We start from the raw sequence: 17,079 nt of genomic DNA, 5'->3' as shown, positions 1-17,079 counted from the left end.
ATTTCACAGCGATTATACACTTGTACAAATATTCTTTGGTAGTATATTCAGATTTTGCCAATAAACCTTGACAAATATTACACACTGGACCTTTAAGCCCTGAATGAATGTGTGTGCCAAATCTGGACACGTTTTGTCAAGGTGTTGCTGAGAATGGGCCTCGACACATGGACGAACAGATAAACGGTGTCTACCTGGTCAAAAGCAGGATAAATGTAGTCGGCAAACTGGATCTCAGCGATGGCGGTGGCCCCAGCTACAGCTACGCCAATACCAAATCCCACAATCCCCTGCTCACAAAGGGGAGTGTTGAAGACTCTGTCCTTGCCTGTGGAGACAGAAGAGAAGAATAAATATGATGAAGAAGCTGGTGTACAAGGAGCTAAAGGGAACCCAGGTGCTGATTGTTGTATCAACTTCCACACACAGAGTTGTAAAGTGAAAATCAGTTTATCTGATTAGGGTGACAGGCCACCGGTTGCAGCGGGTGTTTGAAGAGCAGCAGGGTTTGTCTGATAACACAGCAGAGGTTCACACTGCACACTTTGGTGATGAGAAGGCAAAGAATACTCTCACTTAAAATGCCATGTAGTCCTAAAATAAATGAAGTGACAAGCTGATGACTCCTCCTCAGCTGTAGCTAACCAACCCTGTGATGTGCACGCAACCCCCATGAAGTAAAAACAGAAAAAAAAAAGAAAAGGACCGACCATTTTCCATTCTCCACCCTATAATGTGGCAAAGAGCCACGAGAGTGGGTGTCTAAATTTGGATTTGTGTGTTATTTTTTGCTCTCATCTTTGTGTATTTGCTAATTTGGTCGTTTCTGTTCTGCTGGGAAGCGTGCTTCTCAGCAGTAAAACCTCTGCCCTCATATGCCCTGCTCTGTGCTCACAAAGTTCAATTAGCAACCGCAGCACCACAAACCCTTAGAGGAATGAACAATTAAGTGATCAAAATTTAGTGCCTTACTGCGCAGACTGAACCAACCTCAAATATGCAGCCTCATGTGAAAGTGACAGTTAACGACATGTGTGTGCGCGCGCGAGAGTCTGTGCTTCTGTGTGTCAGAACAGTGAGACAACTGAGAAGCAACACAACACATGAATATTATAAATAACACGTTAACTGTTGAATGCATCGTTGTTCACATGAGTCCAAAATACAACTTTAAAATAGAGGGCAAGTTTGGAGAACTTTTATAGTTGGTGCTGTCTGACACCGACGCTGCTCTCAGTGAAAAAAAGGCTAAACACATTAGAGAGAGAGGGAGAGCTGGTCAGAGCGCGGAGTCAATGTGCGCTGCTGTTTTCAGGGAAACGGCACTCAGGAGAAGCCAGTAACCAATGGCGGTCGGGCTGGATCGCCGAGGCGAATGCATCCGCCTTGTAAAAAGCCACTCATATAGCGTCCACCCTGCATTAACCTCTGTTCTGTATAATGGCTGCAGGTGGCAGAGGTGTGCACCATCCCTTTCAGCTGTGAGAGGGATAAAAACAGCTTTGCGCTCGTCACTGTACACAAGGATGAGATGAGATGGAAAATAATGATCCCTCTCCAAAAGGTCAACACTTCTGACGTCAATGAAAACAAAAAGGCAAAGCCGGCTACTGTAGGATGGATTTGAGGCTCCTCATCATTAAAAAAACAACATCAAAAATAAACCGATAATGAAATCTATTGACATCCAATTCATTCATGCAAGTTGTCCATCAAACACAAAAAAGAAAAACAATTAGGTAATATAATCATACAGTTGCTGTGTTATGGGTATTCAACCTGTTTTGAATTTAGTGGGAGAGACAGTTGGACTTGCAATTTGCTCCCAGAGTTGCTGAAAATGACATTTGCACAAAAGGTTGTATATAATTAATAGATGTCGAAGCAACTGGTCAGAAACACTGGCTCTTCCTCTACACAGCACAAACCTTGGACATGCCCATATAGCCCGTATATTACAGAAAACTGCTTTAATGCCATTGCCAATGTCATTAGTTACTTTTGTCCCTGAAGCAATTGATCTCCATGATCTTCAACTTAAGGTCCAAACTGAAACCATTAGCTTGATTTTAAATGGCAGATCACTGAATAATACAGGGGACGTACATAAATCAACAGTTACGTAAACTGTGGATGCGTTTCTCTTCATGGTTCCTACTTAGAAATAAGGCGCAGGAGCAGCTACATCCCGGCATTCCTTTTTCATGGAAGACGTTTGACGTTTTGTCGTTTCTCAGTGAGAAAACAGGTGTAAATAATAAATTCCATTTAGTGGCTTCAGTCTCAGGTCACTAGTTTGGTTCCTGCTGGCTCGCTGTCTCGCTGTCAGGGCTTTACTGAGACACTTGAATCGAACAAAGCCATTGTTAATGTTATTAGTAACACATGTGCTTTCCTTACTATGACAAGTTAAATGTCTTCTGTGGAAAACAGAGCAGGGCTGCAACAGTTTCTGTCTGATCTAATTCAGCGCTAGGCCATAATACAGCACCAGTTATTCAAAATAAGGAACCAAATAAAAGAACATATCGCATGAAAACTAAAAACGCTGGCCCACACACAGATACTGGATAGATTGTGTTAGAAAGCTGTGGGATTTTCAATGTAAAATTTCACATTTAAGCAATATTTGTCAAACAAGAAGACTCAAAGCAATGAGCACTGCCACACTGTAACAGCCTACTGTTTCAACTTTGTAACACAACCCTACTTTGATGGACAAATAAGGGTAAATAGATCCCTCTGGTCCTCTGGGTGAACAATGAACAGTAATATAACCTTGTGTAGGTGACACGGCGGGGATACTATTCATAGTGCTATGCTGCCATCTAGTGGAGACACCATCTAAAGGTGACTGGAGAACAGGTTGCTGAAAGTTTCAGCAAACTCAGCAATGGTGACAGCAAACGTTGGAGTGGGGGAGAGCGAAGGAGATCAAAACCTCTCACCATATTTGTCCCTCAGGCCCACTGTGCATCGGAAGACTCCACCGAAGGCGACATCTTCCCCAAAGATGACTGAAGGTAAGAGAGAGAGAAACACAAATCACAAAAGTTAGTGATAAGTACACGTTCCTCAACACATAAGAAGAGAGGAGGAAAAATACACATAAGGGTTGAGCGGTAAATTCATAATGATTGTAATTCAGTCACAGGAATAATCATTACTCAAAAAAAATTAACTTGATGTGATTTTTCTTGGGTCTTGCACCAAACAAGCATGCTCGCTGGGAGCTAAATAATCAACAGAAGTATCATCCTCTCCAGAACAAATTGACCAGGTAAATATATAATATTAAATATGGTTAAAAAAAAGAAAAAAGAAAAAACACTGAATAAAGCAGTTTCACATTGACACATCAACAGTCAGTGTTTCTGTGATGATCATGGGCAGCGAAAGTAAAGGAGGGACTGTGAAAAAGACTATTTGCTCAGCTCGTTTATAACCATCTCAAGGTCTGACGACCAAAATCCTTCACTTGGTTAAAGATTATAGTTACTACAGGTTACGTGATGCTGACATAAGACTATATTATGTACTATAAGAAAGTAGTCAAAAGGAAATGTTTTAATGTCTGGCTGCTCAAGATAACGCCTAAAAAGCTGAGTTTACTATGAAATTGACTCTGAATGTAGCCTAAACATACATTTATTTCAGCTGCAGACTGTATTATCGCATTTCTCCGTACATGATTCACATTTTCAAATCAAGGACCCATACATTTTTAATAATACTGTACACCTTTTCTACACAAGATATTTACCCAGTAAAGTTTAATGTTGATCCGGGGCCACTGAAGACCTGTGGGCCACATACCATTTAAGCAATTATCTAATTAATCAAATGTGAAACATGAGAATTTGCTTCTTTTTCTCTGTTTAAATCACTTTTGGACTGATGCTCTGACATAATAAGACATTTGATGAAGCTGTGGTAGTTTAATAATACTGCTGCCATACTAGTGGGAAAAAGTTGGTGAGCTTTATTTGATATTTATAGACAAAATAATTGATTGAAAAGTAGGGTCTCATCATAAAATATAATGGTTTGCTATTGATTTTGGTAAAAACCTAAGAGATTTTTACTTTCAGAACCAGGGAAGTAAATGACCCTTACAATGAGGACACAGCTTAGATCTAGACATTTCCTGAACGCTTGTCCCTGAAACTGGCGACATCGGACAGACTGCAACAACCCAACAAGAAAGAGTCTGTGTAACTAACATAATATTTCCCCTTATCAAGATCACAGAAAGCAACTGCATTCCTGCTAAAGAAGTAACAGGGTCAACATTTTACACATTTTCCCCAAGCACTGCTATAAATCTCCACATCTTATTTTTGTATCATACCTGCTGTGGGATCAGTGGCAAGAGTGTTGTCCAAGGCACTTGTAACTGACTGGAACATGTTCATCTTCTGTGTTGGACCTGGAAGAAAAACATTTTCAATAACTTGACATTATCAACATTGCATCTAGATCCAACATACTTTAAATAGACTCAAAAGTGACCACACCTGTTGTTCCAAAAAATGAAACCACATGATGGAAAGTTGGCCAGGATTCACAGACTTCAATCAATGGGACAGACACCTCATTGTTACAATAAAGGAAGAAACACTTGCACCACCTCTGTGCTGAGTCGTCTTACTGGCTCAATGAAATTTGAGAAGCTGTTTTTAGTGCCAATATCCTGGTAAAATGTACCGTAGGATAAACAGAAAGCCTGCCTCACAATGTAGTGTCATATATGGATACCTCTCTCTGGTGTGATAAGGACACGTCTAAAATACTTTAGTGCCGTCAGGTTACATTAACCAGATGCAGTGTGGCCAGCAAAGTGAAAAGTTACCCCAGTCAAGTTTTTTTTTAAACTTAACTATGACTTTGTTTTTAAACTGTAAGAGTTAATGAGGTGACACTTCACCAAATGTTCTCCTCGACGAGGTGGGCAGGCATATCTGCGCTCAGGTTTAACTTAACAATTCAAAATATAGGGCGAATATAACTTTGACATGTTATCTAATCAAACAAAATATTTGTGATGTCGGTGATTAATAACATTGTCAAACGAGTACTGACTCTTCCAGTGCTGCACAACTGGTTGAGAGTAGCTAACGCTAAGTCGGCTAGCCGGCCACTCACCATACTGTGTCGGGACAGGGTCAGGCTGGTAGGTAAAGTGCGCAGCATGTCTTCGTTGTGTCTCTGTGCGAGAGCTGCAGCTCGGCGACACTTTCAGCAGAGCGGCCCTTAGTGAGCTGTGAGCCCCGGTGCCGACGCCGGTTATGGAAAGTTTCGAGTTTGCTCCTCGCAGGAGAAATCGTGCAGCCGCCGCCATCACTGTTGTTATGCCTGAACAGGAAGGGCAAGATGAATCAAAGTGTGCAGATCGTCTAGTACAATGCGGAGGGAGTACTCGGTGGAGAAAAAAAAGGACTACATTCCAGGACCAAGACGAATTCACGACCCACTTCCGGGTTATCTTCTAGTATATTTGACCAGTTTCATTCATATATTGAACACTGACTCATCTTACTGGCCTTTGTTCTCACTACTCTTCACTAATGTGTCAGCTAATGATATTTACAGCACTGGTCAAGGCAACATAAAAATGGTATACGAGTTCATCTGGGGAATTTGAAATAATAGGCCTATATTAAGTAATACGTGTTTGTGTGAGGGAAAACAAATATATTTTATATCAGGCACAACTAATTCAAAGATAAATATCAAGAAAAAACATTTTCATCATGTAGAAAGTCGTCGGAACAGTGGACTCGATGGTAGTAAATTGTACCTTGGCTCTCTGTGGTAGCTTGGATTAGTAGCGGAGTGAGAGCTCCTATTTCTTCCTCCCTGCCTCTCAGCCTCCATGGCTCGATGAAGGCTGTGATTGGTCAAAAAGGAGGGCGGTGTGCACGATCGAGACATTGGGGACAGTCTGTGCACTGACTTTGGATTACAGATGGTCACTGATGTGAACACAAATTACAAAGACCAAATCAGTTTTCACAAATGACGTGATCGTGTTCGTTACAAATTACCACTTTGACAACTTTAAAAACGGGGAAAAGTCACTTTATTGTTTTCCAAGGTTTGCTACCCTGAATGCTTCATTACTTGAAATAAAAAAGCTTGTCTTTGATGATGGGGTTGATGTTCTTCACCTAATTAATGTCAAAACCTTATGAAAAAGTTGTATAAAACATTCACCCCAAAAGGAATTTGACTTGTTGATTTGAAACACCACAGCTTGTTTCTGATTACATGAATATCAATGCAAGAAGTGGAACAATTCAGAGACACAATGAAATACTCACCTCACTTTTCTGATTCAGTCAGTAAAGGCTACTTCATTCGTGTTTAACATATTTATTTGACCTTCTAGAGATTATGTACATTTGTAAGGGAAAAGGGTATTTATTTACAGATAACTTGAGGGGGAAAGAAGTTTCTGGAAAAGCAAAATATCCCCATCATTACTGTTCCTCATCTCTATCAGGGAATTTTGATTTAAAGCAGAAGTAAGTGATATATTTGTGTTAATATAAGTCTTAAATAGTTCTATCTTCTGACAGCAATCACTTACATAGAGTGTTTGGACCGAAACACGGGTCTGTCAGTCACTCTGCTCTGAGCCGAGGAGAAAACTTTTCTCGTATCCTACAGTTTTTATCCAATGAGGAGAGAGAACGGCATGCAGGGCTGTGTGTGCAGCCAAGGGACGCCGTGAATGTGGTGACGTAGGGACGAGGACTGTTATGGTGCGTTCAAGGAAACTCGTAACTCGTGTTTTTCCGACCTGTGAAGTCATACCAGTTCACGGGTCGGAAGTTACGAGTGGCCGTTATAGTGCACTTTCACAGGTAAAACAGGTCGGAAAAACACGAGTGGGTTGCCTGGAACGCTACAAAGTCGTAAGTTGTGACTTGAAGCTGTAATTTACGGTTTCAAAAGCCTACCTGGAACGCAGCATTAGCCAAAACGACCGGATCGCTTACTTCTGCTTTAATGGTGATTTTGGTATATACTGCACTCCCAAGCCTTATAACAACTGAGAGAAATAAACCCACAACTCTGAAAGGTACAGTATATTTATTAGACTATACTGTATGCTTACATTTTGATTCTGTTAACAAGTAAAAAAGAAAAAACAAGCTATATAGGTAATTTGAACAACATGAACATACAAATATTGGGTTTGTTAGTTTCTAAAATATGGTTTGTCTACCAGTTACATACAGTGGTTAAGCATCAACAAAAAAAAAGTGCAGGAAAAAAAATCAACATCACATTTTCCAGGAAAATTAGATTGATGACTTTGCACACTCTGCAACATCCAACTTCCTGCCGCTGCTGCACATTTTGGCCAGATTCTATAAAAAAAAAAGCAGAGAGTAAAGTTATTATTTAAGAAACCCCTATATGGAAGAAAATTCAGAGGTTCTGCTGAATTGAGAGAGAATTTGCAGATCCCTTACGTTTGCAGCTCGTATGATGCTGTTTGGCGACTGGAGCGCTGCCAGGTCTGTTAGGATCTTCTGGAGATCACTGTTCGATGGAGCTTCTGAAACAGGTCAATTGAGGGCAGGTCAGTGTCATTGGGTGAACAGTAAAACTGGCTCCACACATGGACAAAGTGATAGTGTGTATACCTGGCCGCAGGTATGGATGCTCCAACAGCTCTGCAATAGAGATTCGCTCTTTCGGGTTTCGTACCAAGCACCTCTGGAATAATCAGACAACAAACACCATTTACATTACTACTGCAGTACCTGTAGGATTTGACATTTCAAACCTATAGGTTTGTTTTGTAAAACATTTGCTGACAATAAATGATTTAACATGGTAATTACAATTGCATATACTGTATACTGAATGCTTGCATAAAATGCCGTATTCTAATTTAATGAAAATAATGAAACAACACAGAGGATGTTTTGATTCAACACTGATCAGACAATCTAATGGGATGTGACAAAAAAAATCCCCAAATAATGAACCTATACTGTACATAACTATTGACATTATATCATTAAAAAAAAAAAATACAATTTAACAGTTGAACACAAATGGATAATGGTGGATAAATGCCCTTTTTTTAAATGTGTTGAGGTACCAGCAGCGACTCATGTAAAGGCATGTTAAGTGTACTGGAATCTTTTTGTTTGTTTAGTCGATGTTTCTCACCTTCAACACATCCAACAAATCCTTCTCTGAGATATCAGGAAATTCAATCCAATGGGAAGGATCAATGATGGCGTGCAGCTTGGCAATCTGGCTGGTGATGCTCTGGAATGGAGTCTTCCCATAAGTCATATAGTACAGGATGCACCCAAGCGACCACACGTCACCTTTGGGGCTGATCTGTGGAACAAAGTCAGACATTGTTAACCTCTCCAGGTTATTGCACAGATCGTAGAATCAGAGAGAGAATAAAACAATACCTTTGAGCGTGCTGATCCTGGCTGGGATGATGTGTCTTTGATGGCTTCAGGGGGCATATAGTTCAGGGTTCCTACCTGTGTTGGACATAAAACCATGTCTTTACATACAGAGTCCAACCAATCAGGCTGCATATTAATGCCACAAGAGACATACATGACATTATCATAAACAAAAATCTTACTTGTGAATCCTTCATGATGCTTGTCACATCTGGTTGGATTCTGTTTGCAATGCCAAAGTCAATCAACTTCAGTGAGGCATTCACAATGACAAAGTTAGCTGGCTTCAAGTCACTGTGGACGATTCCTGCATTGAAGAAGATATAGATATTTGAATTAATAAGGGATCAAGATCAATCCAGGGAGTTTTCACATCTATGGTTCATTTGCTGTGGCCATGCGTTTTGGTCTGTTTTTCCTGTTCAAACCACCTGAGAGCATTCACTGTTTATCGAGCAGATGTGTCCGAAACACAGTAAATACAGAAAGGAACAGAAGGTCCTGTCTTTTGGAGCAGCATATCCCCACATTTCTGAGGGAGAAACTTTGCCATGCAATTAAACATGGAACAATGACAGAGTCTGCTTGCTGCTGTTCCTATTATGAGATTCTACAGTTTGTTGTATCCCAGAGACTGCAACATACACCCAGCCACAGGAGTCGTGAGTTGGACCAATATCGGATCACATTCCTCCAACAAATGAACCACTCCAGAGTTCTTTTAGGACAAAAACACGATCTCCTCCTGTCAAGGGTCTTACCCATGATTGTTTTGGTCTGAACCCAAGTGTGATTACTATGTCACACGAAGCCAAACAATTCGCACCAAAGCGGAAAACAAACCAGCTGTCTGATTTAACCAGACTGAAGAGCACAAGACAAAAAACTACCGTGTTTGTGGATGGTATGCACCGCCTCCAGCATGTTTCTCCAGTAGAACTTCCTGTCCAGGGGATTCACAGTCTTGCAGTTTCGCAACCAAGTGTTCAGATCAATGTTTCCACACTCCATCAGCATGTAGATATAGCTGTTGGTAATTTCACTGCAAAAACACACACACAATCATCAGAACACTTGTGCCATAGATCTCAATTCAAACTAATAGTCCAGGCAAAATAGCGTTTTACGACAGACTAATTGTCACAGAAGGTTTTTCACCATAAATAATTTCTATGAGGTGTCTAGAACAACATACTAAAAGTCCTAAGAAATCCTAGTTGGGGAAATATGTTTAATTCGCATCATTATTTACTGTATAAAGTCTATGGTGCTGACAACAATACACCCCAATGGGGCTATTTTTTTTCCATTACTCCTATCACAATGAAACTTTACATGATGAAAGTATCCATGAAATGTAACATTTTTTGTATTACAAGCTTCTTTGAAAATTAATTTGAATATGCAAATGAGCCTTACACTAATCAAATATGCCCAAAATACACCCGAATACGCTTCTTTTTTTCCTTTACTCCTACCACAATGAAACTTTACACAATGAAAATAGACATTAAAAGTAACATTTTGTGTATTACAAGCTTCTTGGAAAATGAATTTGAATATGCAAATGAGCAATACACTAATGGAATATGCCCAAAATACACCCGAGTAGGCTTATTTTCTTCCTTTACTCCTACCACAGTCACACTTCACACAATAAAAGTATACATGAAAAGTAACATTTCTGTATTTCAAGTTTCTTGGAAAATCTATTTTAAATATGTAAATGAGCTCAAAACTAATTGACTTATGGCCAAGAAGCCATAAAGCCACATGAAATGTTACTTTTCATGTATACTTTTATTGTGTGACGTGTGATTGTGGTAGGAGTAAAGGAAGAAAATAAGCCTATTCAGGTGTATTTTGGGCATATTCCATTAGTGTGTTGCTCGTTTGTTTATTCAAATTCATTTTCCAAGAAACTTGTAATACAAAAAATGTTACTTTTAAAGCAGAAGTGAGTGATATATTTGTGTTAATATAAGTCTTAAATAGTTATATCTTCCGACAGCAATCACTTACATAGAGTGTTTGGACTGAAACACGGGTCTGTCAGTCACTCTGCTCTGCTCTGAGCCGAAGAGAAAACATTTATCGTATCCTACAGTTTTTATCCAATGAGGAGAGAGAACGGCATGCAGGGCTGTGTGTGCAGCCAAGGAACGCCGTGAATGTGGCGACGTAGGGACGAGGACTGTTATGGTGCGTTCAAGGAAACTCGTATTTTTCCGACCGTGAAGTGGTACCAGTTCGATCTGGTACGAGTTCACCGGTCGGAAGTTACGAGTGGCCGTTATAGTGACTTTCACCGGTAAAACAGGTCGGAAAAACACGAGTGGGTTGCCTGGAACGCTACAAAGTCGTAAGTTGTGACTTGAAGCTGTAATTTACGATTTCAAAAGCCTGCCTGGAACGCAGCATTAGCGAAAACGACCGGACCACTCACTTCTGCTTTAATGTCTACTTTCATTGTGCAATGTTTCATTGTGGTAGGAGTAAAGGAAAAAAAGAAGCCTATTCGGGTGTATTTTGGGCATATTTGATTAGTGTAAGGCTCATTTGCATATTCAAATTAATTTCCAAAGAAACTTGTAATATAAAAAATGTTACATTTCATGGATACTTTCATCATGTAAAGTTTCATTGTGATAGGAGTAAAGGAAAAAAATAGCTCCATTGAGGTGTATTGTTGTCGGCACCATAGACTTATACAGTAAATAATGATGCGAATTAAACATATTTCCCCAACTAGGATTTCTTAGGACTTTTAGTATGTTGTTCTAGACACCTCATAGAAATTATGTATGGTGAAAAACCTTCTGTGACAATTAGTTCTATATTTGGGTCCAAAATGAGCTAAATTGCCTGGCCTATAAGTAAACATGAAAAAAAAACTGCATTCAGAACCTACACAGCTGCTCCATTTCCATGCTGTGATGTCACATTACAATGGTATCCTGTTAATAGCGATTATTGTACTGTATTGTATAACTTTGTTTGTTCATATACTCACTAGTCATACAGCTTTATGATTTGACTGCTGTACTGCTGCAAGTGGTTCAGATGGTCAATCTCATTTTTATAACTTTCTATTGTCTGAGCATCAGCCTCCTCGAGGTCGACGTATTTCACAGCAAACAGCTGCTTTTTGTGATCGAGGACCTGGTACACCTGGAAAAACAAGAAATCAACCAATGACAACAAAATATTGTGACAAGTAAGACAATGAAATGAATGAATCAATGAAAACAAAACGCTGACATTTTTCAATTCTCGTGCAACATAGAAATTCACAATGTTTCACCTTGCTTGATCCACCACGTCCAATCATCTTTAGGATGAAGAACTGTTTGCCCTTAATGGTAATGCAGTCATTTGACAAAGCAGTAAAGGAAGCCTAAAAAGGAGATTCAAAGAAACACACATGCGCTCATTACAGTTTGGGTTGTCAACACTCAAGAAATGTAAAATATTCAAGAGCTCCTTTCACTTGAGGCTTAAAAAAATAACACCAAAATAATAATATGAACATGTTGTGTACCTGTGGAGTCTGGAAGCAGGGAGCCTGGTGTAGAGGTGTGTGAGACTGTTGAACAGGTCCATTTCTGTGTGGTGCTACTGCAGAGGAAAACAGCTCAGGACCCCTCTTCACCACAGGAGTAATGAAGCTGTGGGAGAAGAGATAGAGGAAGTGTGACTGGGAATATTCTTTGTTGGTACAAAGAAACAAGACGTACAGAAACAAGAGTTTATATGACAAAATTTAGTTTAAAGTAAATTAAGTGCTGATGATAATATTCTAGACCAGTGGGCACCGAATTAAAACATTACCTGCTAGCAGAGGGGGTTCTGTAGCTGTTTGGTGTCTGACAGACTGGTTGTGGGTTCGGTCTGGATGGAGCTTGGAGGGATGGAGTGGGAAGGGACTCCGGCATGCGAGGAACAGGTCTGGGGTCAGGTGGGGTTGCACGTTTATCCTAAAAGGAGGAATGATCTGATTAATAGAAAAGTATTTTCAAACTTGCTGATACTCTAAAACGGCTTCACCTTTATAAAGGAAATAACTGAAATGACTTATTTATGTACTACCATGTTTGTATAAATACATTGCACAGACAGTAGTAGTAGGTAATGTTATCAGACCTCTGGAGAAACATGTCGGTTAACCAGAGTTGGCATCTTCCACTCTGGTAAGTGCTCTTTGCTGGCAGGTTTAGGCTGCTCTACTGAGCGGTTCACAGGGACTCGAGTAGGAAGCAGAGGTTCCTGGTATCCGTTGCCAGTTGAAGAACTAACTGGAACAACTGTTTGCGAATCTTAAAAAAAAAAGAGAGAGAGATATAAGACATACTGAAGTTGCAAACCATTTCCACTCCAATGTTTTGTTCTTCAGAAATAAAGTCTGACCTGTGAGATGTTCTTCCTCCTTGGTGGCCACCAGCTGTTTCTCTCCAGCTTTCAGGTTACGTATGGCCACCTCCAGGAGTTCAGCAGGCTGGGCATTCAACGTCTGGGCTTTGTGCAGAATTGAACTTGCTTTGATCAAGTTACCTTGATAAAATAGATTTAAAAAAACATGATTTTTTTTTTGGGATGAAGGATCAAACAAAAAAGTAGTTGCTTCACAGACTGATCAAAGTTTCCTAAAGCAACATTTCAGAAACACTGCTGCAGTAGTAATTGGGTATGTATTCCCTTATTCATCACCTGTCCTTAGCATGCTCATTTTATTTTCATACATCTACAACATGCATCAGAATGATTTATGGAAAATGAATAGTAGCAATAATCCATTATACCTTGAGACACCTCAAACTGGGCATGTGCTACATGGACAAAGGCAAAGCCTTTACAGTTAGATCTTGCCACTATGAAGTGGTCCTGAGCTTCATCTGGGTCTTCAATCCTGCAGATAAAGAAATATTGTTATGTATATGATAAAATACGAGGTGAAAACATTTTTGTATGAATAATATTTTAACATGTCTAACAATGGACTTTTGGAAGTGTTTTATCTTAGTTTTTAGAAATGTATTCATATTGCCCACAGCTACTATGAAATGTCCCCAGCAGATGCCACAGATTCCCAGACTGTAATGCAGGTATAACATTGTTATCCACGTACCCCTTGAGTTCTGCGTATCTGACCAGTATTCTGGCATAGTAGGTGTTCTTGCTGTATTGTCTGATTGGCAACCTGGAGAAGATTTTAGAATAACAGTCCTTGAGTTTGTTCAGGAGGCCGTTGTCTGTGTGAGGGTTGCCTCTTTTCTCCAGGCTCATCAGATATGTCCAACACGACTCGGGGGAATTTGTTTTGACAACCTGGTCAAAACTGTAAGTTACATCTGCCGGGAAAAAACAAACAAACAAACAAACAGAAAAAACACTGTATCATGATAACAGTAAATGTATAGGACTCATGCTGTTATAAATATTTCCTTTGACAAAGCATGAAACAGCAGGGCACAGTCGATTTTCAAGGTCATATAGTACCTTCCATTCTCTGTGTGTGTAGGAGTGTGGTAGTGGAGTCCACAGCTGCCTGATCCTCCCAAGGGCAATGCTCTGGGCTGACAGCTGGTGGCTGGGAACAAAGCAATATAAAAGAAAAGATATCACCGCTTGCTCTTACTTCTTTACATCTTTACAAAGCAGAGAATTAATCAATCAAGGCTTGACTCTGATATCGCGCAAAATCTGATATCACCAAGTAATCAACAGCCCAGGGCTAACCCTAACCCTAACCGGTTGGTTATAACAGCGCTCCTGGGCTGTTAATTACTTGGTGATATCAGATCATGCCTGATGTCGCATACCGATAGATCCAAACTACATATGCGTACTTACTTGAGGATTCATTAAATCCCTTTCGAAAACATTTTTCTTTGAAGATGAGAGTCCAAATGATGGATTCATGTTGGAACCAGATGTTTGCCTAAGATAAAAATTAAACAAAGAAAGCATATGTAAAACTTGACAAGAAAATAATCACACATTTGAATGACACAGTCAATCAAGGGAAATGACAAAATACTATTTCATGAATTGGTCTCATGTTTCAGTACTTTTTTGTGAAACTCTCTTTCTCTGTTGTATAAACAAACAAACAAAATCAAAAGCAGTTTGTTGCAAAAGCAAAGTTCACCTGGACAAACTGGTGGGAATTGATGCATCACTTCTTTTGGTTGGCTTCTTGTAGATGTAGTCACCATCATTATCGTCATCCTTTTCTGGGATAGAGAAAGGAACCACAGGAACTCTCCCAGCCTATAAACACACAGCAACTATTTAGTTACTACTTTCAATCATACTTTGGGGAAAAATGCATGGTACTGTCATTTACATTAACACAAGAAGAATCGAATGTAAATCTCACCATGCCAACTGCTCTCTTGCGTTGAGATACAGACTTCCAGCCTGGTAGTTGGTCATCTGATGATCCACCAAAGGGTTCTGTCCTATAGTGCAGACATCAAAATAAAATGTAATTCCCTAAATTAAGCACAAAAACCTCATTATAAAAAAACAATCTGTTCTTACCCTGAAGCAAAAATACTGGAGAGCTGCAAGTCACCGGTCCCATCGGATGTCCGGCTTACTTTTTGAAACTCTGAGCCTTTTTTGACAGAGTCTTGCACATTAGTGTTGGGAAATTCTGACAGAAATAAACAATAGCAAAATATGAAAATCAGCTTTAACCACAACAACAGCTCATCAACAGTCAAATAGTGCAACCTTGAAATGAAATGGAACAAAACATGAAGAGAAACCCACGTGGTACATTTTCCTTATCCTCTGAATAGGGGAATTGTGGTTTTCCAGTCTGTATGCTTTGTAGGACAGCCTCGAGCTGTTCCTTTGGTTTTGCTCCCAGCTCGATGGCATTTTGCAATATGTAAACGGCTCGCTTTGTATTGCCTAGTAGAATGAAAGACAAGACACTGTAACAACCCAGATAACATGTCGAAAAGAAAGTTTCTTTGCACAAGAAAAGCAAAAAACACATCTTGCTACCTTGAGATTGCTCAAACTTTGCATGAGCAATGTGAACAAATGCAAAGATCGGGCTGTGAGATCTTGCCACGTTGAAGTTTGCTTCTCCCTCATTAACATCTTGAATCCTAATCAGAACAGAAAGAGATGTAAAAAAGCAAAAAGACAGTTTCTAGCCCACTGATATCATACATTTCTGGGTTACTTACGCTTTTAGCTCTGCAAATTTGACCAACATTCTTGCATAGCTCTCATTCTGACAGTGTCTTCCCAGTGGCATATTGGAGAATACTCTGGTATAAAAGTCAATGAGTCTTGTGAGGTGGTTACGATTCAAGTTGGGGTCCTCTTTCTTCTCCAGATCCATCAGATATGAGAGACATGATTCAGGTGAGTTTGAGCCAATGACCTGGTTAATATTGTCCGTGTCATCTGTAGCAAAAGCAAAGTGTTGTCATTTGATGAAGTAAACACATAATGTATGGATACTAATGAACACACAGTGACAGAATTACATGCAGCTCCATTACCTTCATTGAGATTCTTTTTTAGTTTTTTGATCTTTTGAAAAAGCATGGCAAACTGCTGCTTTCTGTCTGTGTGCTCCTCTTCCTCCATCTGAAAGTGAGGAGTTAGTAAATACATGACATAGCACGGACAACATGTGACTTTTGCATGACGTTTACCAAGACACCAAACACCGCCCAAAACAATGAGAAGTGAATGGTGCTTTATATGGCATGAAATGGGGATTAACAGTTAGGCTACTCATACGCCCTTTCAAACTCAAGCAAATCACTTTCCAAATTAGGCAATAGTGCGACTGCCATTTTCCATATCACCAGAGACGTAGTTGACATTGTTAGCAACTATAAAATAAAAAAAAATAGTAATAATAATGTTACCGTTACGGTAACGTAAGTTACCATGAAGTGCAGCATTGTGGATCGTTTGTTAGTAACTTACGTTAGCGCTAATTATCTTTTTTTTCTGACGCGGTCTTGTATGCTATGTTAATAACATGACAACATCCATATACATTTTATATATATCTAATAACACATGCAAGATAACTAATGTGACACGGTTCCTCCTTTCCAAAATAATCTGCATTCGTGTTTACAAAGTGCCTTAGCCGAGTTAGCTAGTTAGCTATCACGTAGCGCTGTTGTTAATGACAACTAGCTCAGCGAACAGGTGTCCGCGTGGGTCCCATAAATGTAGGGTAACGGTTATACACATATAAAAAACTGTATCTGTAATAACATTAAAATAAAATATTTAAAATGAAAGACATCTCACCGTGTTTACGCTGTCAATGCTCTCTTTTCTCTTATGGGGCACTGAAAAAGCTCGACCCCAACTGAAGATTTCAAATATGCCACTTCCGGCCAAGTCGTGCGTTGATTGGATAGTTTGTGGTGACGACGGGATGCGTTCACTGTTCAAACTAACGACGGTCAATACCCAAAAGGGGAAATTTAATGAGAATGCGAATTATAAATCTTAAACAATTATTATCATAACACTATTATAATTATGTATTTTGAAAGTGCCAATGTGAAACTACTTCCTCCTTGGCTTTCCATTCACTGTTTTATTCTCTATTGCAATGAGGAATGGATGTACGGGG

At 39.7% G+C, this 17,079-nt stretch overlaps 2 protein-coding genes across 2 annotated transcripts in view; both read right to left on the bottom strand.

The window, feature by feature from the left end:
- Positions 1-5,368, bottom strand: part of bckdhb (branched chain keto acid dehydrogenase E1 subunit beta) — a 52,501-nt gene extending 47,133 nt beyond the window's left edge. Inside the window, exons 1-4 of the mRNA XM_083989405.1 lie at positions 5,146-5,368; positions 4,352-4,429; positions 2,949-3,017; positions 195-328 (exon numbers count right to left, since the gene is read on the bottom strand). Of these exons, the coding sequence (XP_083845531.1) occupies positions 195-328; positions 2,949-3,017; positions 4,352-4,429; positions 5,146-5,341 (477 nt within the window). The 5' untranslated portion in view covers positions 5,342-5,368. The remainder of the gene's footprint in view (positions 1-194; positions 329-2,948; positions 3,018-4,351; positions 4,430-5,145) is intronic.
- Positions 5,369-7,157: 1,789 nt separating this feature from the next.
- On the bottom strand, positions 7,158-16,772 carry ttk (ttk protein kinase). The gene is made up of 25 exons (XM_083990550.1): positions 16,749-16,772; positions 15,977-16,064; positions 15,656-15,878; positions 15,468-15,574; positions 15,228-15,371; positions 14,994-15,108; positions 14,830-14,911; positions 14,599-14,720; positions 14,301-14,388; positions 13,947-14,037; positions 13,576-13,798; positions 13,250-13,356; positions 12,858-13,001; positions 12,594-12,766; positions 12,282-12,427; positions 11,992-12,118; positions 11,755-11,847; positions 11,464-11,621; positions 9,341-9,492; positions 8,633-8,757; positions 8,451-8,525; positions 8,194-8,370; positions 7,659-7,731; positions 7,485-7,570; positions 7,158-7,379 (listed from the first exon to the last, which is right to left on the bottom strand). The coding sequence occupies exons 2-25, from the start codon at positions 16,062-16,064 to the stop codon at positions 7,311-7,313; spliced, it is 2,988 nt and encodes a 995-aa protein (XP_083846676.1). The 5' UTR covers positions 16,749-16,772; the 3' UTR covers positions 7,158-7,310.
- Positions 16,773-17,079: the final 307 nt, after the last annotated feature.

Source organism: Trachurus trachurus (assembly GCF_905171665.1).
Source record: "Trachurus trachurus genome assembly, chromosome: 16".
NCBI classification, from domain to species: Eukaryota; Metazoa; Chordata; class Actinopteri; order Carangiformes; family Carangidae; genus Trachurus; species Trachurus trachurus.
Note: the sequence above shows the minus strand (reverse complement) of the source record. Positions and strands in the feature narration are given on the sequence as shown.